At 37.8% G+C, this 24,761-nt stretch overlaps 1 protein-coding gene across 7 annotated transcripts in view; it reads right to left on the minus strand.

Moving 5' to 3' along the window:
* ASAP1 (ArfGAP with SH3 domain, ankyrin repeat and PH domain 1) overlaps positions 1 to 24,761 on the minus strand; it is a 606,833-nt gene that overhangs the window by 56,151 nt on the left and 525,921 nt on the right. For all 7 annotated transcript variants that reach the window (XM_078153734.1, XM_078153735.1, XM_020997892.2 and 4 more), the window contains 4 exons: positions 18,481 to 18,568; positions 12,524 to 12,572; positions 4,261 to 4,424; positions 1,243 to 1,376 (listed from right to left, as the gene is read on the minus strand). In XM_078153734.1, the coding sequence (XP_078009860.1) occupies positions 1,243 to 1,376; positions 4,261 to 4,424; positions 12,524 to 12,572; positions 18,481 to 18,568 (435 nt within the window). The remainder of the gene's footprint in view (positions 1 to 1,242; positions 1,377 to 4,260; positions 4,425 to 12,523; positions 12,573 to 18,480; positions 18,569 to 24,761) is intronic.

The following is a 24,761-nucleotide window of genomic DNA, read 5'->3' on the forward strand; positions in this document are numbered from 1 at the left end:
CCTCTAGGCACCCTGGATACACAGAGACAGGGAATTTGAAATGTGAAGGCATCATAGAGATTGCTGAATCCAACCGAAGTACTGAGATTTGCCCAAGATCACACAACTGGTTAGTAGCAGAATTAGGGCCAAAAATCAAATCTAATCTGGCCTTTAAGATGTATTCTATCTTCAGATGCATGGCCTATTGATTTGGGCATGTAATTTACTTTTGGTTTCTTGGAGTTATCATCTCCATTAGAGGGAAAAACTTTTTCCCACTGTGATTAAGTGGTTTTAGGAGGTGTCAGGTAATTATAAAACCTAATTACTAGCCAAAGAATAGGTAGGGGATGCCAACAGGGTATCTTGACAAACATCTCTTAGGGCTGCATGCAACTAGGGCCTGTGTACAAGATAGTAAAAATGTGGTTCACCACTGGACTTGGTTTAATGTTTAACTTAAAAGTAGCTCAAAAGGAATTGTTTAGGGTTGTGGAGGGGGCAGAGGAAGATTCCAACTAGAAGATTTCTCAATAATTAAAAAAGAATCTTAGATAATATGATAAATTTCTCAAGACTGTTTAACCTTATAAATCTCTGAACTATGACATCAAGTATCACACCATCTATTCCCTCAAGAAAGGATTAAGGATGAAATGAGTTTCTGCTAACTCATAAAAGAACAAATTACTACAATGATGATTTAACAAGAAACTCCATATTCATACATAACTTCCTAGTAGTTAAAATAACTTATGATTGATTTAAACTCTATAATTCCTTCTTTTAAAAAAGGTATTAGGAAGTTTGAACACAAGAGAGCTGAGTTTCCCTCCCACTTTACTACTGTATACATTATTTATGAGCTTAGAAGCACATGAAATATTGAACTTTAAAACAAATATCTGATGTGTAATAAATTGTAATATAAAGATTTCTTTCGAGTTTTCTAAGGGAGTTTGAGTGATCTCTCAAGCTCCTTCAGATTCATGACAGATTGGCTAAACTTTTTGACTTGATAGTCATGACAATATACACCAATTAGTGATTCACCATTTATTCAAGAGAAAAAGGAAACTGTTGATTTTACTTAGCATACAAATTGCAATATCACAGAATATCTATATAAAAATCTACTCAACTCTTTGAACAAGTAGTTGGCAGAAACTTAAAAAGAACAGAATATAAAGAAACATAAAAAGGAATCTCATCTTTATGCTAATGAACTGAAATCTTTCCAAAGTATAGAAAACAACTTACCAAGAGTTCAGAAGTTCCTAATTTGTCTAATTCCAAAGACTGAATACGAGAAATATGAACCCCCATTTCCCTGTGGATTCCAGAACATTCTATACAGGTCAAAATACCCAGGTTGGTTGAAAGCCATGTAGGTTCTATAGAAAAAGATTTAAAAACACAGTGAAGCAAAACATTTTAGTGCACAGTTCTTTTTGCAAGTGGCTGATAAAATTTCAACTGAAAACAGAACCAGACCTGTACTTTAAAATATTATAAAAACATGCAACTGAAAACAGCAGAAGAACTAGAGTGTTGGAAGGGTCATCAGAAGTCATCTAGCTTAAGCTCCTCCATCTTACAGATGAGGCTACTAGGACACAGAATGGTCATGAGATTGTAAGATTTGGAATTAGGAGGGTCCTTGGAGAACGTGATTCAAGGGTCCTTAAACTGGGGTCTGTGAACTTTTATTGTTTAATATTTTTATCACTCTATGATAATACTATTGATTTCCTTTGTAATAGTACGTATTTTATTTTGTGCATTTAAAAACATTATTCTAAGGAGTCCTTAGGCTTCACCAGATGGTCAGAGGGGTCCATGACACATAAAAAGATTAATAACCTCTACTCTAGATAGGAAAACTGAGACCCCAAAAGTTGAGGTAACAAAATCTCACATTAAGTGGAGCCAGAATTTGAACCCAGTGATGAGTCCTGTCTACGGTAACAAAAGAGAAGTGAGTGGCAGAGGAGGGCCCACCACCTAGATCACCTGGCTCCTTGTCCAGTGTGCCTCCACATCTTCTTACTACCTCCTCTAGTAAAAGTGGGTAAGAATTGTTTTTTAATTAAAAAAAAATTTATTCTGACCTTAATGAATACCCCTTCCCCAAGAGCACATTTTTACAAAGAACAGAAAAAAGTATTAATGTGAAAATGCAAATCCCTTCCACATATATTTTAATATATATGTATATACATTGATATATACACAGTAAATTCAACATGTGTCTTTTCAAATAAATCCTGCTTATCTGTGCTTTCCTTGGAACTTCCTTCAGTTTTCTCTTGTGCATTTTAAAAAGTGATTTTCAAGGACTCTTTTCTTTCTTTGGGCAGGTCTATCACTAAAATGTTAAAGAATTATGATGGTAGAAATTAACATGGGGAAAACTGTATCTTACCATGTTAGTCTGAATGCTCTTTATAAATCTCTAAACACTTGACAGGGAAAATAAATACATCATTTTTTAATGAAAAAACAAAACAAAACAAAAAACCCATGATTTTTTCATCCAAAACAAAATTAGGGTTACATGTCTTTGATGCTTATCCTTGAGAAAAAAAAAGGAAAGATGGTGCCTCTAAAGTTTCAGTTGTAACAAACTGTTAAAGGCCTCAAAAAAATACTATTTCCCCATTGCTCCATGTTCCATGACAATGATGGATGGTATAGCTATTAACTGCTGTTCACAGGGGACAGGATTCTACAGCTAGCATTAACCTATAAGCTACAACCAGCATTAACCTATCAGTCCTGGTTATGGCTTCTTTTTGGAACTTCTGTTGATAATAAGATGGCTGTTAAGTAATGAACATAACACTTTCCAGCGGACAAAAACCTTTTTGAAACTCCAAGGAACACAGTGACAATGTGAAGCATTTTTTTTTTCTAGGCAGCCCAAAATTGTGATATTGAATTGAATATGCTCCCTTTAAATGCCAAACTTCTTGGTAACTAATCTTTCTTGAAGACCTGCTATATGTAAAGATTTATGCTAAACACTGTGCGAATATAATATTAACTCACATTTATATAGTAGTTTAAAGTTTACACAAAATATTCCTTATCACAAGTCTGTGAAGCAGGGAGTGAGAGGATTATTATATCCGTTTTATAGATGAAGAAAATGAAACTTTGAGAGGTTAAGTGAAGTTTCACTCATGGCCATTCAGCTTAATATATATGTCTAAGGCTAGATTGTAATCCAGGCCTTGCGACCCTAAGATGCCTTTTACCACATAGCCCACTGTCAACCTTTATGGAAAGGTGTGTATATGCTTATGTGATTTATATTGGTCTGCCCAAGTTACATATAAAAATAGAGTGGCAGCCTGGCAGAGTAGAAAGGACATTGGACTTGGAAGCTCTGTCACTAACTTGATGGGTGTCCCTGACAAATCCACTTGTTATCTCTAAGCCTTAGTTTCTTCATTTATAAAGTGAAGATATTATTCGTACTACCCCCTTAAGTACGGCTCTGAAACGAGATAATGTTTGCGTTAATGAACAAATGAATGAATAATAAAGCATTTACTGAATATTGACCACGTGCTCCAATGCTAAATACTGGGGAAACAAATACAAAAGCATGGATAGTCCTTCCCCCTTCAAGAAGAATATATTTTAATAGGAGGAGGTGGCATCTATAGGTAAGTATTGGTCAGGGTGGGATATCTGTTTTGGAAAATTGGGTGAATAGAGCCATAGGTGAGTAGGCTGACATAACTCTTTCAAGCGACACAAGTGAAAAGACTTTGTAACCATAAAGAGTTATATAAATGCGCACTATTGAGTTATTATTATTATTATTATTATTATTAAGACAGTTTCCTTGCCCTTGAAGAGTTTATAATTTTGTTGGGATTACACATATGGAGAAATAAGAGAAGATCACTGTGTAATCAAGTCTGGTACAGAACAGACAGATGCGAGAAAACACAAAGAAACTTGGAGAAGGCAGAGATCAGTAAAGGTTAGAGAAGTTGGGGAGATGCTTTGAATGGTGGTTAATTTGGTGGTGATACAGCAAAGAGTGGAGGCCTTTCCAGGCATGAAGAACAGTATACAGAAAAAAGCAGAGGCTGTAATAACCATGGTTTCTGCAGGACACTATAAAAAGACTGGCCTTTTAAAGATTTAGTATTCAGCAGAAACAGAAAGGAAGTTCAGAAAGTTAACTCAAACTTTGGGGAAAATCTTTGATAAATGGAGTTAATTGGCAGAGAGTCAAAGCAGAAGAAATGGCTAGAATACCTGATGAGCCACAATCGCAGCAGACGTCATTCCCAGGTAATCTCTGGATGTCGTCAATAATGGCTTTTGTCAGGTCCTCTAAGCTGTTTTCTCCAGTACTCTGTTCTCCTCGGAAGGCCATGGTTAATGCTTCTTCTTTACTGTTTGTCAATACTGAGATCCACCTGTTTCAAAACCAATAAAAGGAAGGCTTTCAAAATAAAAGTAGCCTTTTTCTTTCCTCCTTGAATTATCATAGACATGGACACACATAGATAGACACCCTATATGGTGCAGCAGGGAGGAAAAAAAACAACCAGCACTGGATTGGGAGCCAGAGGACCCAAGTCGAAATCCTGGCTCTTATACTTTTTACCTCAGTGATACTGAGCATGTCCCTTAATCTCTCTGCCCCTCAGTTTCCTTTTCTGTAAAACAGAAAGGTTGGACTAGATGACTGCAAAGACTTTTTCCAGTTCTAAAGCTATGATCTATAATCCTGACTAAGGGCTTCTAAAATCAGAGTGGAAAAAAGGACAGAGAAAAAGGGGGAGGGAAGGAGAAGACTGAATAAAAATTCTGATAATGTTTGGGAAAGAAACAAAATAAGAAGAGAGAATGACCAAAGAAGTGAAAGTGATAGAAATGAGAAAACAAAAATCATTAAAAAACAAAACAAAACAAAACAAACTGGGCCTAAGGAGACACATACCACAAATGTCCTTTTGCCCTAGCTCTTCAAAGGTAAAACTGGAATGGCACTGCTTGTACATTTACCTCCCATAATCACTGTGAGGAATAAAGTGAGGTAATGTACATGAAGAATTTTGTAAGTGGGAAGTGAATTACAGACAGAAGTTATCATTTAAATTTTCTGGAGAGCTGAGATAGCGATTCTAGAAGACAGGTCAAAAGGCCCATGGATCACAAGACCAGGAAGATAGTTGTTTTACCTGTTTGGCTTTTAGTTTCCTTATCTATAACCTGACAATGCTGGCCGATGATCTCTATGGTCTAGTTTGGTGCTTTTATTTTATAACTTTATTATTTTGCAAAAACAGTCTCATTCAGCACCAGGCTGAAAAGGAAATGATTAGCAAAGGAAAGAGAATATAGGATAAGTAAAGGACTAGAAGCCAGGTTCTCAAGAAGATAATATTCCTCAAATTTCTCATGCAGTTTTGTCTGTATCTATCTTTTGCATATATTATATTCTATGCCACAACTTACCTCACAGGGTGGGTAGTTGTTTGCATGTTTTCTCAACCCTTTAAACTGTAAATTCTCTGAGAGCAGGGGCTGTCTTTTGCCTTTCTTTGTATCCTCAACAATTAGCACAGTGCCTCGCACATAGTAGGAGCTCACTAAATGTTGACTGACTGACTCACAGTGTTGTTTTCAGGAAAGAACTTTAGAAAACTCAAGAAGCAATAGCAAAACTGTGAATTATTATTTACTGTCGGTTTCTTTTTTTTTTTAAAAAAATCAGTTGTATACAAGTCATTCATGGTATCTAACTATAAGCAAAAGTGTGAATTATTAAAATTGTCAGTTTTTTTGAAAAAAATCTTATTTGGGGCAGCTAGGTGATGCAGTGGTTAGAGTGCAGGGCCATGTCAGCAAGACTCATCTTCTTAAGTTCTAATGTGGCCTCAGACACTTACCAAGCTGTGTGACTGTGGGCAAGTCTGATTGCCTCAGTTTCCTCAAGTGGAAAATGACCTGGAGAAGAAAATGGCAAACTACCCCAGTATCTTTGCCAATAAAAGCCCAAATGGGGTCACAAAGAGTTAGACACGACTGAAAATGACAGCACTACCAAATAAGTCTTATTTATGTTACTGGACTACAAGCTCCTTGAAGGCAGGAAACGTCTTATTTCAGCACAGTAACCCCAGCACCTAGCACAGTGCCTTGCATACAACAGTAGCAACACAAACAGGAGCATACACCAGTGGCAATACAGACAGAAGAGTTAGCTTAGCACAATGCTTAACCCAGAATAAGCCTTTAATCTTTTTTCCATTCATTTAGTCATTCATAAATGCCTATTAAAGTGAATACTAGGTTAATTAAAAAGATTCAGAATTGACAGATGTATCTTCAAAGTTACAGTTTACATCCAATAAATATCTGCTCCTTGGCCTGAAAATAAAAGTATGCACTTGATTCTGGTGTTTATGTACTAGCCATACAAATCGCTTTTTCTGCTAATTTTCAGGAGCCTGGGACAATGAAGCAAACTGCTGATTCCCTAATGGAATGAGGAGCATCATCATTAAGAGAGAAGACAAACTTTTTAGAGTCGTGGTACTCCTTCCTAGAAAAACACTGGCCATGCATCCCATTTCTCTTCTGGTTACTAACTTCACAACTTGGGGTGAGTCTTTTAACCTTTCTGGGTCTCCTGAATATAATGAAGGGGTCGAAGTAAACAAACTCTAAGGTCCCTTCCAGCTCTGAATCTTCTCATCATTAGCCTCTCATACTTGGTTACAAGGGTAGTAACTCCTACTGTATACCCTAGGTGGCGCTCTCTTTCAGCTCACTGCTACCAATGCAACTAGCAAATGGAAAAAAAGCACTGCTCCCCTTGGATAAAATCACCGCCACCGAACTCGGGGAGGGATGGGCATGCTTTAGAACTTTTGGAGTGACTCGCTGTCATCACTTAACATCCAATTAAAAAGGAGCTGACAGGGCAACTCAATAAACTTCAGAGCCTAAACCTGAGTGGACTTCCTTGCTGGGATTCCATTTATTCATCTTGCATGAATGCTCTGATGGGAGCTACTTGGAAAATCAGACTTCCCACCTTAATTAGAGTCTGTGGAGAGTGTGGTGGACCTTAGTTCATGCCTCATAGGCTTTAGAGGCAGAAGGGAAATTAGCAATTATCTTGTCAGTCCTCTCATTTTAAAGATCAAGTAACTGAATCCTATGGTTTAAGTGACTTGCCAAAAATCATACAGGAAGTGCACAACAGAGCCAAGATTTAAACCTAGGTCCTCTGATTATAAAACCATTGTTGTTTCCAATGTCCCAAACCCAAACTACATCTGGGATAGAGATGTGGAGGAAAGTGGGGAAAAGAGAAGGGTCCAGAGCACAAACCATGTCAGAAAGGAATCTCTGACAAGGCCCAGGAATGTGTGCATGGTGTGTGTGTGTGTGTGTCTCTCTCTCTCTCTCACACACACACACACACACACACACACAAATAGAGCCCAAAGTCTAGTGGAAATATGAGTATCAGCCCCTATGGGAAAAGTAAGAATGAGTAGTTTTTCTTCCTTTGACTATAGCTAGTACAGAATTCCTGGTCAAAGAGAGAAATCTGAATCCAAATATAATTCAATTTAACAAACACTTTCGGGCTAGGCATTATTAGGGGTCTGGGATACCAACATAAAAATTACATAGTCTCTACTGTCAAGGGGCTTACATTTTCCTGGAATGTAACCATAACCATCTCAGTTTGCTCACTGAGCAAATGTTGATCAAGGGACTACCATGAATCTTGCACTATTCAAAGTCCAGAGGGTTGGGAGAGGGGTAGTTTCAAAAGAATCACTGGATTGGACTAGAAGGAATTAAGGGAGTCATCTACTCCAACTTCCCACTCAATGTTAGAATCCCTTCTATTTTATGGTTCTGCCTCTTACTACCTGTGGGGCCTTGGGCTAACCCCTTTACTTTTCTGGGCTTTGGTTTCCAAGTATGAAAAAGGAGGGGGCTGGATGGAGGTCACATTTAACTCACTAGCTCTAAAATCATATAATCCTTTACTGGCAACATTCAATCATCTAGCCTCTGTTAGAGCGTTTCCCGTGATAGAGAGTTCACCATCTAAAATACGGCCCTGTTCCCCAAGTGCTTATAATCTTGTTGAGAAGCCAGGAAATGGCCACATGACACCCTTAAGTAACAAGACAAGAAAGGACATTATTATTTGTTGAAATGCACTATTACTGATAATAATAAGTGGGCACAGAGTAGATATTGAATAAATGCTTGTTGACTTGATCTCAAGAATTCAGAGAAGGATGGGATGGTTTGGGAAGAGAACTTAGAGGTAATTTTTTTCATTCCTTCTTCTCCCTTGCCTCCAAGAAATTCTGCTAATGTGATCTCTAAGAATTTTTCTTTTAATATTTCACTTCCTTCTAAAACATTATAAATTTGATGAGGAAGCATGCACATAACCAATTATATTTGCTTTGCAATTTTTTATACTTAAATACATTCATTAAGGCATACAATATTATAACTTAAAAAAATCATTCCCACTACGTATCTATCACTTGTAAGGGAATTTAGAGACTATGTAATCTAATTTGTTTATTTTATAAATGAAGAAACTAAATGCTAGAAAGCTAAAGTGATTGTCTAAGGTCACACAGGCTACACCTGGCAATACCTGAGTCTGCAAATACATTGCTCATTTTACTATACCGTTTCTGACAGCAAAATCTCCTGAATGAATGAATATATGAATGAAAAGGGCAGGAGGAAAGGAGGGTAATGTGGGAAATGGCAGGTGCGCAGGAGGTTGGATCTGGAATGTTCTGCACCCATTCAGGGGTGGGGGAGGAAAAAGAAGTCTTGCTGCTCTACCTCCTCCCGCTCCCCAATGCCAAAGCACCAGAGGTGTGTGGGAAGCTCCAGGGGACATTAATAGGGGTGAAACAAAACAAGGCCCAGGAGACAAAAGGAAGCACAACTTAAAATTCATGAACTTTTTGAATGATAGCTAATTAAACAAAAAAGAAAGTAAAAGAGACCTAGAACTGTTTCTTTTTAGAAAACCAGGAATTGTGTTGATTCTGGGGCAGCTAGGTGGCGCAGTGGATAAAGAGAGCACCAGCCCTGGAGTCAGGAGGACCTCAGTTCAAATCCAGCCTCAGACACTTGACACTTACTAGCTGTGTGACCTTGGGCAAGTCAACCCCACTGCCTAGCCAAAAGTAAATAAATGAATGAATGAATGACTGATTCTCAGGAAAAATAAATGAAATGGAGGAGTCAAGTATGAGTAGGGATAGCAAAAATGCAAAGACGTGTTGACTATGTCTAATCTCAGCATTTCTGATTTTCAAGGAACCTCAAAGGGGCATCCAGTTCAACTTGTACCTGAACAGTAAAGAATCACCTCAGCAGGATACCATCAAAATGGTCCTCCAGACTCTGCATGAAAACCACTAATGATAAGTAACCTCTTATGCCCTGAAGCAGACCATTCCATCTGAATAGCTCTCATTGATATATTTAGCCTCACTTTGCCCCTGTAACTTCAACCTTTCACTCTGTCTTTTCTCCAGGACCAAGCAGAGCAAGTCTAATCACTCTTTACATAACGGATTTTGAAATACTTTTATAAATAGTAAAGTCTGTCTTTAGAAACATCCATATCTATTTTAATGGGAAAATTCCTGTTATAAACAAAAACCCCCTGCAGATGTGGTCCTACCTTCAACATTTTACTTTGTGGTCTATCACTGGCCACATTTCACTGTTCCTCTCATCTGTTTCCATCAACCAATCCACAAGTATTTATTAAGCACCTACTGTGTGCCAAGCACTGTACTAGGCACAAGTCCAAAGGCTAAAATAATCTCTACTCCAAAGAAGCATGCCTTTAAATGGGGGAGACTGCAAGTACATATATAAATGTATAAAACACAAAAATGAAGTGAATAAATCCAAATGTATACAGAGTTTGGGAGGGAGGTCATTAGTTGGGGAAATCAGTAAAGGTTTCATAAAAGATGGTGCTTGAGCTAACAGAAGGAATTAAGAGGCAGAAGGGAGAAAAGATACAGGGCGAGAGAGATAAAAAGTCATGGGGGTATGCAGAGAAGAAAATAGGCTCAAAGAAAGCAACCCCTTTACATGTGTACTTGATCCCCTACACATCAGAGGAGGGAAGGAGAGGGAGATGGGGTGAGGGAAAGAGGGAGGGAGAGAAAGAGAAGAGAGTGCTCAATAATCTAGGGAGGGAGAGGGGAAATGATAAAGAAAGAGAAAAAAGGGAATGCAGACAGTTTGGGGAAAGAAAAAGGAGGAAAGAGAAAAAGAGAAATGGAAGGAGAGGGAGAGAAAACTAGAACAAAAGGGAGAAGCTAGATGGAAGAAAGAAAGAGAAAGGGAGAAAGATGACATCAGCTCAGTGGTTTGGGTACCTATGGAACTATGGAAAGAAAAAGGTCACATGACCTGAGTACTCCCAAATCAGGACACATTTTTTCTTTAGTGTTCATAAGAAGTAAAAATTTTAAAGTACAGACAGTAGTGCCATGAGTTGTTTTGTTTTATTTTCTTAGTTCCCAGCGTTAGCCCTTCCTTTCTCACTTCCAGGTAATATAGGAAAACTTGGGGGAAAACTAGCCAAGTGAGAAAGCAGAAGTCATTAGAAAGGTTCTCTTATTAATTATTACATTGTGTCTGTCAATAAGCATTTATTAATTGCTTAACGTGTACCAGGCATCATCCTAGGTGCTGGGGATACAAAGAAAGGCAAAAAACATTCCCTGCCCTCAAGGAGTTCACATTCTAATGAGGGAGACAACATGTAAATAACTAGGTGTATATAAGACACATACAGAATGGATGAAAGGTGATGTCGGAAGGGAAGGCACGAGAAGCGGGCCAGATTGGGAAAGGCCTCCTGAGGAAGGAGATGAGCTATATCTTAAGGGAAGCCAGGGGAACTTAGAGGAAGTAAAGAGGGAGATAATTTCAGGCCTGGAAGACAGCCTGTGCAAAAGCATGGACAGGGGAAATGAAGAGCCAGAAATAGGCCAATGTGGAGGGAAGAAATTGTGATAAAGACTGGAATGGTGTGACCCTGGGCAAGTCCCCCCAATTGCCTTAAAAAAAAAAAGACTGGAATGGTAGGATGAGGGAAATCTATGAAGAAGGATAAGTCAGGGCCTAGTTTGTATTTATTGTGGGCTTATCCCTCTGTTTTTTTTCCTCTTTGATTTTAAAATCTGCACTCTTGAAACAATCTTTTTCAGTACTATGTACATTCAGCATAGTGACAGCATGTTTTATACCTTGGTTTTTAAAGTATATTTTGTCCAGATTTTAAAAATGGAACATAATAAATACTATTGTTCCTCATATACTCTAGACAAATTGGAGTACTTATGTTCCCTAAACCCTGATTTTCAACTTTGCTTAAAATAAATAAAAAACCCTAAAACCTTTTCCTTGTTTTTAAATCTTAAGCTAAATTTACTGCAATATAAGTACATATACATACACACGTTTTTCACATATACATACATATATGTGTATCTATCTATATATGCATGTGTGTGTGAAAGACAACATATAACTACTCTTTTTTTTTTTAAAAAACCAATTATGGCTTGGCTGTTCAGATCACATTAAGTGCCTCAATAAGGGGGAAAAATTGATTTACAAGTAAAATGAGGTATGGGACTGGGTAATTTTTAAGATCTCTTTAAACTCTGATATTCTATAAATGGTGGCTATAAACTTAAAACGATACGCAACCTTTGTAGACTATTGGCCTTGATTTTTTAGGGAAATGATGAATAGACTATAAATTACTTAAAGTAATATCATGTCTTCTATCCTCTGCAGTGCCTAGATCGGTATTAGGTCTACAGGAAGCATGGAATAGTCATTGACCAAAACAAACCAAACCCCAAACCCCAAAATTATTCTCACTGAATGACATATGGGAAAGCACGCAGCACTTTAGAAGAAATGCAGAACATAAGCTCTAATAGAGTGGGAGCTCCTTTGAGAAAGGGGAGTATTTGCTTGTCTGTTTTAATATCTGTAGAGTCTTATAAAAAAGCAGGAGCTTAAGTGTTTTTGGAATTGAACAGTCTTCTCTGAATTCATGAATTTATGTTATTAATTAATTCACAGTTGCCTGAATTTCTCCTACTCTTCCTTCTTCGCATGTGTTTGTTCACCCTCTTCCCTAAACCAACCGAAATCCTAGCCATCCTTCAAGGCCCAGCCCAGGAGGTACCAACTCCAGGAAGTCGTATCTTCTCTTGTCCATTTCTACCCCACAAGTTAGAAATATCTCTCTCTTCTCCTCAGAACTTTTATCATCACTGTACTTAGTATATTCTATCTTATCTCCCCTACAACTATGAACTCCAGGAGGGCAGGGAATGAACCTTTGTATCTTCCAATTCTCAGCACAGGACCTTGCCTACAGGAGGTACTTAGTACCTGTTTGCTTTCTTTAATTTATCCAAGTGAATCAAATTATTGTTAAAAAAGAAATACTCACGCTACATAGTCCTGCTCATCTTCTGCTTGAAAGTGATAAGTTCTATTATCTGCAAGTACAAAAAAGGGGAAAAATATTGAAAAACAGAGAAGCTTTCATTGTAGATCATATTCTAAAAGACACCCAAATAATCAGCTACCATTTTAGGTATTGGATTCATTCTGTTTTAGCTTGATGGTGTTTTGAATGATACAAATTCTACTTAGTCATCTGTCCATACTTACCCTCTGAAGCATAAAATCCAAACAAATGCCACATAATAATCTAACATATTTCCAAAGAGATTTTGGTGACAGAATAAAGAATGCCTTCCTGTCAATTCAATTCTTTTCCCCTTCCCCTTTCAATTTTCTTTTAAGTGTGTGTTTCCTTTAAAAACAAAACAAAACAAAAAATTCCCTTTTCTAAGAAATCATTGATCCTATAGCCTTTTGCTTATCCTGGAGATTAAATTCACAGAAGAGCTGTAACATATAGGCAGACCTATTCTGCCTCAGAGAAGCCTAAGAAAGCTTCAGCTTCTGCCTGGTGAAATAAGGCTGCTTTGAGGAAGGATTAAGCCCTTTCCCAAAGAATTGTCTCAAATCAGTTAAAAGAAGATGCTAAAGGCTAAAGGTGTAAACAGGCTTGCCAAGAACTGCAGAAGCAGCTTGTTTTGAAATGCTTCAATGGTGCCAAGCAATTCCCTGTAGTTCAGAATTTGCTGTGCTTCTTAATGCACTCCTAAATCTAGAAGCAGGGTGTGGTTTACTGTGGTTATGCTGCAATTTAAAGAAGAAACTTTTAATAGTATCAGTGATCAATTAATTCCCTAGTCATATAAAACACAGAGAAAGCATGATACAGTGCATGGGATCTTAGACTTGAAGTCAGGGTTCACATCTGCCTCAGACTCTTATTAGCTGTGTGACCCTGGGCAAGTCATTTAATGTCTCTGTGCCTCAGTTTCTTCATCTGTAAAATGGAGGGGGCCTGGACTTTTCGCTTCTGAGGTTCCCCTTCCAGTCCAGCTCTATGATCCTGTGATCCCTGGACAATCCATGTCACCTTGCAGAATCCCAGTCACCTATCTAAGACTTGAATTAGCAGAAGGGTAGTTATCTGCACTGGTAAACGAAGTTTTTTGGTTGAAGTTTTCAATACCAATGAAATCATAGGTCCAGGCAAAAAAACTCTTCAACTCCAGCAAAAAGATTACAGAATTTAGAAATGGAAGAGACTTCAGAGGTTGTTTAGCATAAGCTGCCCATTTTACAGAAGATAAAGTGCAGGCTCAGAAGGCGAATGAATTGTCACCATGTTCACAAAGGCAGTAAGGCACAAATTGGAATTCATGCCCAGCTTCCCTTACTTACAGTCCAGGTCTTTTTCCACTATAAATTCTTAATGCAAAGATAAACTGATCTCACTCTTAATTCAAATGCTTAGGTTAAAACTCTGACATCATCAATTTATATAATACTAATAAAACTATTTCTAAAGGGCATGAAAACTTTTTTTTTGGTGGCTCTCTGCAGTGAAAACGTTATTGACTATGATCCAGCTTCCCTGGGTTCTAAGTCAATTCTGAAATAGGAAGGATGTTTAAGATGCATGGCTACGTGCCTTTGCTTAATCTCCAGTCATCTTGCCATCTATTCTTTGCAAAAGGAACCATTGTGGGGTAGGTTCAAACACTCTGGATTAGAGAGGATGGACTTATGTTTGAATCCCTGATCTGTTACTAATACCCATTGTAAGTTTTTAAAATACTCTGAGAGCCTCTGCAAAATGTGGGAACTGGATTACATCAGCAGGTGTCAAACACGCAGCCCCATAGCATTTCAGAGTGTGGTTGAACCAGATTAAAATGCAAATGGTAAATATTTAACACAATCAATAAAAATATAATAGAACATAGATAGTGTTAATATATGGTCTTCTAAGTCAATACGAACCTACAGTGATCCTTACAGTACAGTTAACGGCTGTTTGTGTTAGATACCATTGGATTAGATGATTTCTAAGCTTGTTAATATGTTCTGATTCCTATGATTCTATGAACCCTATAGAATTTGTTGCCTTTGTTAATTAATTACAGGATTGAACCTGTAAATAGGCAGCAACCTAGACAGGAAGGAAAAAACCTGGCAAATCGATTAGGCTGATTCTCTTTTCATTTTTCAGTGAAAATGTTTTGAACCTCCTCAATGAACTCCAAAATGAAAGCCATCTTTCCCGCCTCCTTTAATCTGGGGCTGTAAAACAGTACTCTTTTTTAAAAAAAATTTATTTATTTTGATTTATCAATAATCACTTCCATATGCTTTTGAGTTTAAAATTTTTCTCCCCCTTCCTCCTCACCACCCTCGCCAAGACGGCACACAATCTGATATAGGCTATACATTTACATTCCTATTAAACATATTTTCACATTAGTAGTGTTTTAAGTAAAAATTAAAACCAATAGGAGGAACCATCAGAAAGGGGAAAGAAAACTCAACAGAAGAGAAAAAAAATAGCAATTCAATTTTCAGAGTTCTTTTTTTGGACATAGACAGCATTTTCCATCACAAGGCCTCTGGAGATGTCTTAGATCCTTGTATTGCTGGGAAGGGTTAAGTTTATCAATATTAGTCATTGCACAACGTGGCTATTACTGTGTACAACGTTCTCTTGGTTCTGCTCATTTCACTCAGCATCAGACCATATAAGTCTTTCCAGGTTTTTCTAAAGTCAGCCTGTTCATCATTTCTTATAGCACAATAGTGCTCAGCCATTCCCCAGTGGATGGGCATCCTCTCAATTTCCAATTCTTTGCCACCACAAAAAGAGTTGCTATGAATATTTTTGTACACATGGGTCCTTTTCCCATTTGTATGATCTCTTTGGGATATAGCCCTAGAAGTGCTATTGCTGGGTCAAAGGGTATGCACATTTTTATAGCTCTCTGGGCATAGTTCCAAATTGTTCTCCAAAATGGTTGAATCATTTCACAACTCCGCGCCAGCAATGCATTAATGTTCCAATTTTCCCACATCTTCTCCAACATTTATCATTTTCCTGTTTTGTCATGTTGGCCAATCTGATAGGTGTGATGTGGTACCTCAGAGTTGTTTTGATTTGCATTTCTCTAATCAATAACGATTTAGAGCATTTTTTCATATGACTATAGATGGCTTTAATTTCTTCATCTGAGAACTGTCTGTTCATATCCTTTGACCATTTATCAATTGGGGAATAGCTTGTATGCTTATAAATTTGACTTAATTCTCTATATATTTTAGAAATGAAGCTCTTATCAGAGAGTGGTTGTAAAAATTTTTTCCCAATTTTCTACCTGCCTTCTAATTTTAGTTGCATTGGTTTTGCTTGTGTCAAAACTTTTCAATTCAATGTAATCAAAATTGTCCATTTTGCTTTTCGTAATGTTCTCTATCTCTTGTTTGGTCATGAATTCTTCTGTTCTCCATAGATCTGATAGGTAAACTTGTAAAATAGTCCTCTTAATAGGGGTAGCTAGGTGGCACAATGAATAGAATGCTGGACTTGAATTCAAATCCCTCCTCAGACATTTATAAGCTTTGTGACTCTAGGCTTAATCTCTCTCATCTTCAGTTTCCTCATCTGTAAAATAGATATAATTAATAACACCTACCTCACAGGATTGTTTTGAGGATCAAATGAGATGAAGTTTATAAAATACTTTGCAAATCTTAAAATGCTAGATAGTTACAAGTTAACATTATTATTAATTATGATCAGATTAAGATGGCATTTTCTCTTTCTACAAGAGAAAACGAGGAAATATACAGGAGTGATAGTTTGTGAACTAAGGGACAGATGACATGGAATCTCTTCTTCTAAAAGACTGTAACCACTGGATCTGATCTTAGCTGTTTGAGCTGTGTCTAGTACAGTGTTACCTGGAGGGAAGAAGATGAACTGTATATAGGTTCCCCTCAAGATCACAGCATGTTAGAGCTGAAAGAGACCTCAAACCTAGAATGTTATAAAAAGGGGAAGGGAACAAACATTTGTTAAGCACCTACTACGTCCCAGGCACTGTTAGAAGTGCTTCAAAAATATTATCTCCTTTTCCCCCCTCACAATAACCCTCTGAGGTAGCTTCTCAGTTTCATTTTACAGTTGAGTAAACTGAGGCAGTCAGAGGTTAAGTAATTAGTCTAGGATCACAGAGCTGGTAAATGTCTGAAGTGGGATTTGAAGTCAGGTTTTCCTGACTTCAGCTGTTATCTGGTCGTTGAGTCATGTCTGACTCCTTGTGACCCCTATCCTCCACTAGCTCTTGAAGCCTGTCCAAGTTCATGTTTGTTGTTTCCATGACACTATCTTTTCATCTCATCATCTGCAGTCCCCTTTTTCTTTTGCCTTCAATCTTTCCCAACGACTTCCGTCTTCTCGTTCTGCGGCCAAAAGTATTTAGGCTTCAGTATTTGGCCTTCCAGTAAATAGCCTGAATTGGTTTCTTTAAGTGTTGACTGGTTCGATCTCCTTAATGTCCAAGGGACTCTCAAAAGTCTTCTCCAGAATCACAATTCCAAAGCATCGATTTTGTGGTGCTCAGCTTTCCTTATCGTACAACTCTCACAGCCATACACTGTTACTAGAAAAACCAAAATTTTGTCAGCAAGGTGATATCTCTGCATTTCAGTATGCTGCCCAGATTTGTCATTGCTTTCCTTCCAAGGAGCAAGCATCTTTTAATTTCATGGCTGCCATCACCATCTACAGTGATCTTTGAGGCCCAGAATGTGAAATCTGACACTGCTTCCATTTCTTCTCCCTCTGTTTGCCAGGAAGTGATGGGACCAGTTGCTGAGATCTTAGTTTTTTGATGTTAAGCTCCAACCAGGTTTTATACTCTCCTCTTCCACCCTCATCAAGATGCTTCTGGAATCCTCTTTACTTTCTGCCATCAGAGTAGCATCATCTGCATATCTGAGATTGTTGATATTTCTTCTGGCAACCTCTAGGCCTAGTGCTCTCTATATTGCACCATCTAATTAGAATATTAGAATCGGAAGGAAATTTATAATGTAGAATGCTGGAACATTAGACTGAAGAATGTTGAAGCTGGAAGGGACCTTAGAACACAGGATGTGCAAGATGACAACAACTTTTGAGTTCAACAAGTCCAGCCTCCTCATTGGAGGAACTGAGGAAGAAATCCAGGCTGAGAGGCTGTTATTGACTCAAAAATCACATCCTAAGATGGGGTCACAGCCAGTACTGAAGAGCAGGTCTCCTAGTTCCCAGGCTAGCGTTCTTTCCATTAAACCTGGGATTCTTAATCCTTTTTTTTTTTTTGTCTCATGGAACTCTCTGATAGTCTGCTGAAGCCTATGGACCTCTTGTCTCAGAATAATGTTTCAAAATGTACAAAATACATAGGATTAAAAGGGAAATGTATTACATTTTCATCAAAATTAAAAAAAAAACCCAACAACAAAGTTCATGGACTCCAGGTTAAGAGCCCCTGATTTTATCATAGTGCTTCTTGACTCTGCTCACATGACTCTATGACGCTGGAACTTTGATTAAAACAGTTGCAAAGATACCCAAGAAACACTTTTTTTCCTAACTTCAAAGCACAATGCTATGCTGACTTTAACTCTTTTTGACATCCCCAGCACCTAGCATACAGCCTGGCATACAGCAGTACTTAATGAATGTTTAGCAATTGATTGATTTCACTTGGGTCCTCTCCAGTATTTGTGGCTGCTACTGATATTAGTGAAAGTCGTGCATGCTCATTCGGCAGATGACATAATATGTGAATCACGATAGGAAGTCTAACTGATCTCTAGGGAGGATTACCCATTGGAACTCAAATGAATCATCAAAGCAAAAACTTTAAGGAAATTTGGTTAGTAAAAGCAGTTGCTCAAAAATCCCAATATATGGATATGCAAGCCCCAGAAATCACAATTACTGATTCAGAAAAAATTACATACGTGATATCAGGTCAAAAGACTTCTTATCTTCAGCATTAGGTTTCACCTGGCAAGTTAGTAGGTTCAGTTTAGCTGGTTGTCTGTTGGACTAGAAAAAAAAGAAAGATGTTTTTCTCAAAGACCTCAAATATGTCTCAAGAAGCAGTGCTCACGGTCAGTCTATATGTATGTATGTGTCTGTCTGTCTGTCTACCTATCTATCTATCTATCCATCCATCTATCCATCTATCTATCCATCCATCATCCATCCATCCATCCATCCATCCAAGAAGGTAGTTGGGATAGAAGCAAGGTGGGCATTACTGTTGATACCTATACTGTTGTGATTCATTTTGGGAAAGCCACTTATTCTCTGAGTTTGCTTCCCCACAAATAACAATTTGGTTAAGTCTTGTCATTTATCCCACACAAATTTCTTTAGGTAATTAAATGCCTCAATGAATTCCCTACAAGCGTATGTAATTAATTTAGTGATAGAGCAGAATGGAAATGGGAATAATTACATCTGCTTTGAATTAAATTGTATCAAACTAAGTTTTTATGTTTAAAACGTTTAAATTTTTATGACTCAGGAAAATCTTGTTGAAAGGCATGAAGATGACAAAATTTGGTACTTCAACACAACATTCAATCCCATCAGTCACAATACTTAACAAATATTTAACCCTTTGTGTTAGACCCTGGTAATCATTAATTCAATTTGGATGTGAAATTCAAGTTATTTCAGACTAAACACAATGCAACAATGACTAGGCTAAATTTATTGAATCCCCGAATCATGTATCTCTGAATTACTACAGAGAGAAAGAGGAAAAAAAAAGTAGGAAAAGTTTAAAGTTAGTGGGGAAGACACTACTTTGTAAGTAGGCCTTTATATCTTTAAAAAAAACCATGTAATAAATACACTAAAGTTTAGCTGCTTAAATAAGGAACTATATTTTTGATAATGAAAAATGTTCACATTATATTGAAATCTTTTAACTCATATGAATTATACCTCACTTCTTAGAGGACAGGCATAGCTTTGGCCCACTTTTGCTACCCCAGCAGCAGCATTCTACATAGAGAAGAAGCTGTGTATTAACTGCACCTATACATGGGAAATCTTTTAATTCCGTCTCTCAACAAGATATCTGGGGAAAAACCAACCACCACCTTTCAAAAAGTAGAACCTGTAATTCAGACCTTCTGACCAATAGGTGGCATCAGTGCATGACTGCCACCTAGTTCACCATAAAAATGCTAAGAGTGTGGGAGATTAGCATATTTTTCACATTTTCTATGATCAGCAATGCATCTCAATAAAATTCTTTATTAACCCAGAAAACCTTAAAGTTAACCATCAAAACACTTTCATACAGAATGCTGTATGAAAAGTCAGAGGACTTGGGTTGAAATTCTGAGAAAACTATTTGTGTGAACCCTGGCACACCACTTAATTGTTCTGAGTCTGTTTCCCAACCATAAAATGAGGTGATTGGACAAGATCACTTCTAAGCTCACTTCTAACTTTAAATCATTGATCCTAAATGCTGAGGTACATTTTAGTATCTTTCTCATTGATTTAAAAATCGTCCTTTGTAAACTCACTCAGTCTCGATTTAGAGAAGCAGAAATTTCCCTCTGGAAATTTTATGCTTAATCTTTAGACTCATTCAATATCAAAGAACCCCAGAAGGCTTCTTTCTTAGGAGCCAATTTTTCCTATTCTTTTTTTTCAACTCCAAATGGTCTATTCATATTATCTAGGGCATCTTGGCTAATCAGGGGAAGTCTTTAATTTGCTTTTTTCAACTTTTTGGCTGCCTGAGCTCCTATAACTTCCCATACCCCAGAAGAGAGAGGCAAAAAGAAAGACAATCTCATCCCTGAAAGTAAAGTACTGGCCCATTCCGGCTTCCCCACTCTTCCTTCTGACTTTTCCAATGTATTTTCTCACATTCATTCCTCTACCATCTCCTCTCCCAAAGTCCTCTAAAAATCTTCCACCTTTAAGACACTAGCATTTCCTGTGCAGAAAGAGACCGGCATGGCCCAGGGGCTATTGGTAGCCAAGAGTTTAGCACAGCAATGCAGGGCTAGGACCTCTCCACCTATACGTAAATACAAACACATTCACAAGGTTGAGTTAGTCAAAATTAATATGGATACGAGCCTTTTCTTCCCAGCTCAAATTCATTGGTTCGCCTAATTTCTTGATCTTACTTGACCTTGGGCCGACTGGCTGGGGGGAGGGGCCGGACACCTTTATAAGAAAGGGGAAGCTGCAGCAGCTGTATTTATTCACCCTGCTCAGGGTCTTATACAACTAAGACTCTGCATATGGAGTAGTATGGTGCAAAATAATTCCCCAAAGAGCTGTCTTGGAGTTTAAAACTGTATATTGTTAACTAAATGGAATGAAGGTGATGCCATAAACATACAAACATACATACACACAACGATTCACACATACAAATGTCTGTGTGTTCCCAAAATCTTGGTGCAGCTTTTATTAAAGCTTGATAGGACCTGCATGAGGAAACAATGCAAATGATGCAGTCATATAATACATAGCAGAGATTCATGGTCTCATATGCAATCCTATTTTCCTTTTTTAATTTGTATATGCGTTTGTTGGTGTTTGTCAGGTTTATAACAATAAAAAGGAAAATAAAAAAGCGATGCATTTAATGTGGGGATAAATGGGATTCTTTATTAATTTTTATAAAATCTCACAGTACTACTTCATATAGTTTGGACTTCAGGTGAACTTGGACTTTGAATAACATCACTTTTAGGGGGGATAAATATTCATTCACAGGTAACCTCTTCTGAAGAATTCTGATTTTGATCCCACACTGTTACCACCATGCTTTGTCCTTAAAATATAATGATAGTGACCAACTTCCCATGTGGATGTTTGAACTGCACTAGCATTATAAACAGTACATATAATCTCTGACTCCTCCAGCTATTAGAGAGCAATATAGTGGAAAGAGAACTGAATGGGGAGTGTCAGGGGACTTCTGGCTCTTCCTGGCTGGAACTTTAACTAGCAGTATCACATGAAACAAGTCTTATAATCTCTCAATTTCCTTATTTGTAAAATGGGGATAATATTGTCTGCCCAATCATTCTTCTGAGGTTGATGGCAACAGGTCAAATGAGAAAACAGATGTGAAAGTACTTGAAAAATATAAAGGAGTATATTAATGCAACATAGTAATTATCTCCTTGAAGACATTTTAAACATTAAAGAAGTGAGCAAATAGCAAGACCCTTCAATGATGATTAAAGTCAATCTCGCTGTGTTGTAACCGAGCAGGGTGTTGTGAATGATGACATCAAGTAATAACAGCCCTTGAGTGGGAGTGACATAGCTACTTCAAATGAGGGAATTATAATACTTTTTGAAAACACACAAAATTTTAAGCCATCCAAAGCAGCCGCACACATTTTGGAAACAGCAGCTTCATCTGACAGACTGCAAGAAATGAGGTAGTCTTTCAGCAAAAGCTCTGGGTATATTTGAGGGCCAAAAAGCAAAGACCCTAAAACTATCAGTTGTAGTTAATAAACCAAGGTCCTGGTTTTAAGTGGAAGAAACTGGTGGTCACATAATGTTTTTTCCCCCAGCAACATCTCTGTATATAAATAGAGATAACTTTAATTTTCAACTATGAAACATGATGATACCTGAGACCCTGTCAAAGGCAGGAAGCAATCCTTTCATTCAGTTACTGGTGAGACCACAATTGGGAATACACTATGTCCTGTCTGGGAAGCCACAATTTAATAGCAATGTTGAAAACTGGTAGAGATCAAGATTCTTGGAATCTCAAAGCTGGAAGGGACCTTAAAGATGATTAAAGGGATGGAACATAGGAATGCTGAAGATAGATTAAAGGAGTTATTTAGTCTAGAAAAAAAGAGAACTGAGGGGCCACAATAATCAAGCCCATGAAGAGTTATAAGAACAGAGCCAAGCAGCTGTTTTCCATATGAGTAGAGCTGTAGAAAATGCCTTCAAATGGCAGTAAGAGATGTGGGTTAGACATAAGAAGGCACTTCCCAATGTTAAGGGTGATGTGCATTTGGGACAGGCTACAGCCTTACAGAAGAGGTCACTGAAATATATGTGCCTCAAGATTTTAAATATGCTACACAATCCATGTCATGGTTTTGGTTTAAATGTGTGGAAGGCAGAAGCCTGAGTAGATAACTTTCCCACTTCTTTAGGCCCACCTTCCCCTGATCTCCAACCCCCAGGTTAAAGTAAGGTTTTTTAACTAGAGGCCCACAGGCTCCAAAGGGGTTTGGAGTCTGTGAACTTGGATTGAAAAAAAAAAACAACTTTATTTTTTACTAACCTCTAACTGAAATTTAGTATTCCTTTCAATTATGACAAACCAGAGTATAATTAGCAGTACCTCTGACTTTGTCATCAATAGAAATCACCTATATTTTAATCACTTATTACAGTTACTATAGCTATCTTGAGATACTGTGTATGTTCATCACTACTTTGAAATTATTATAGTTATTAGACCTATTGCTAGACTGCAAATGATTATGGTCTTCTTGTCTATATACTACAAATATTTCAACATAAGTATTTTCCTTTGCAATCCTATGTATTTTATTTCATGCATTTAAAAACTCGATTCTGAAAAGGGTTCATAGACTTGCTGTGTTTTTTTCTTGTTGTTTTTGCTAGGCAATGGGGTTAAGTGACTTGCCCAGGGTCACACAGCTAGTGTGTGTCAAGTGTCTGAGGCTGGATTTGAACTCAGGTCCTCCTGATTCCAGCTCTGCTACTCTATCCACTGTGCCACCTAGCTGCCCTGGGTTCACAGATTTCCAATGGGATCCATTAACCCCCAAAATGGTTAAGAATCCCTGAAGAATCTCAGAACCCATCAAGTCCATCCCACATCTGAACAGGAATCCCTTTTACAACATGTCCACTAAGTGGTCATCTGGTGCCCAATTTAAAAGCTCTCCAGAGATCAGGCATACACTATATCCTGGGGCTACTCCTTCTACTTCTGGATAGCAATAATGGTTAAGAAATTTCTTCTTTCCATGAAGCACAAATTTGCTTCTTTGCAATTTCCACCCACTGCTCCTAAGTTCTGTCCTCTGGGGTAGAAGAACAAGTAAGACAAGTAAGATAAGTTGAAGCCCTATCTAACTCTAGTGTTTTTATTTTTAATGTTTCCATTACTCTTCATAAAATTACACACAATAATTCCTAAAAGAGAGATTACTAATCAGGTCAGTCTCCCTATCTCCCTTGTTTTAGAAAGATGAAACAAGTCCTTGTTTCTCATTTCTGGGGACTTATTGTTCAAAACACAATACTGGATAGCAACTGGCTAGAAGAAAGGGCTCTATAACTACATGCTAAAGTTATTCTGTGACTGACACACAACTTCAATGAGGATGGCGTATGATATTTATTCACTCAGAAGTTTGTGAAGGCCACTGAACTGAATTTAAAATTATCACGCCAACAATGAACTTCATTTGACTTGGCACTCTGTCAACACGTACTGCTTTTTCACCAAATAAGCTGTTAACTTGAGCCACTGGGGTACACACTGACACTTTGAGAGATATTCTAGTCTACTGGAAAAAACAGGAGGGCTTGGAGACCTGGGTCCTTGTCCTAGTTCTGCTCCACTGATTATGTGCCTGACCTTGGCCAAATTTTTTTACTTTTCACCTCTCTGGACCTCATCTGTAAAAGTTGGAGCCTGAATCAGGGCAATGGATTTGGAATGACAGGAGTTTCATTCAAATCCTGGCACCCCCACAAACTAACTGTGTGAACTAGGTAGGTGATGTAACCTCTCTGGGAGGCCAGTTTCTTATCTGTAGACTGAAAGGGTTGAACAAGATGATCACTGAGGTCCTTTCAATATCTAAATCACTAAAAGATCTGGGATCCCTTCTAGCTCTCTCTCATTACAGTATGACTTTATAAATGATAGAAACTTCCAAACATGGCTTTTGGAATAATGAACTACACCAGTGGTGTCAAAATCACAGCCACATATTGACTTGGAAAACTGCAAATTAACATGATCTATGTTGTACTGTATTTTTAATAATTTTGTTAAACACTTACTAATTACATTATAATCTGGCTCCAGGCACACTGGTGAGTTCTGTGGGCAGGGCCTCAAGTTTGGCATCTCTGGAGTACAAGAAATGGTTACTTCTCAGATGCAGTGTAAGAAATAATCAGCATCTGCATTTGGGTTTGTGGTAAAAAACATTTTCTTTCATAAAAC

The sequence above is a fragment of the Phascolarctos cinereus genome, unplaced genomic scaffold (assembly GCF_003287225.1).
Source record: "Phascolarctos cinereus isolate Bilbo 61053 unplaced genomic scaffold, phaCin_HiC Scaffold_4;HRSCAF=312, whole genome shotgun sequence".
NCBI classification, from domain to species: Eukaryota; Metazoa; Chordata; class Mammalia; order Diprotodontia; family Phascolarctidae; genus Phascolarctos; species Phascolarctos cinereus.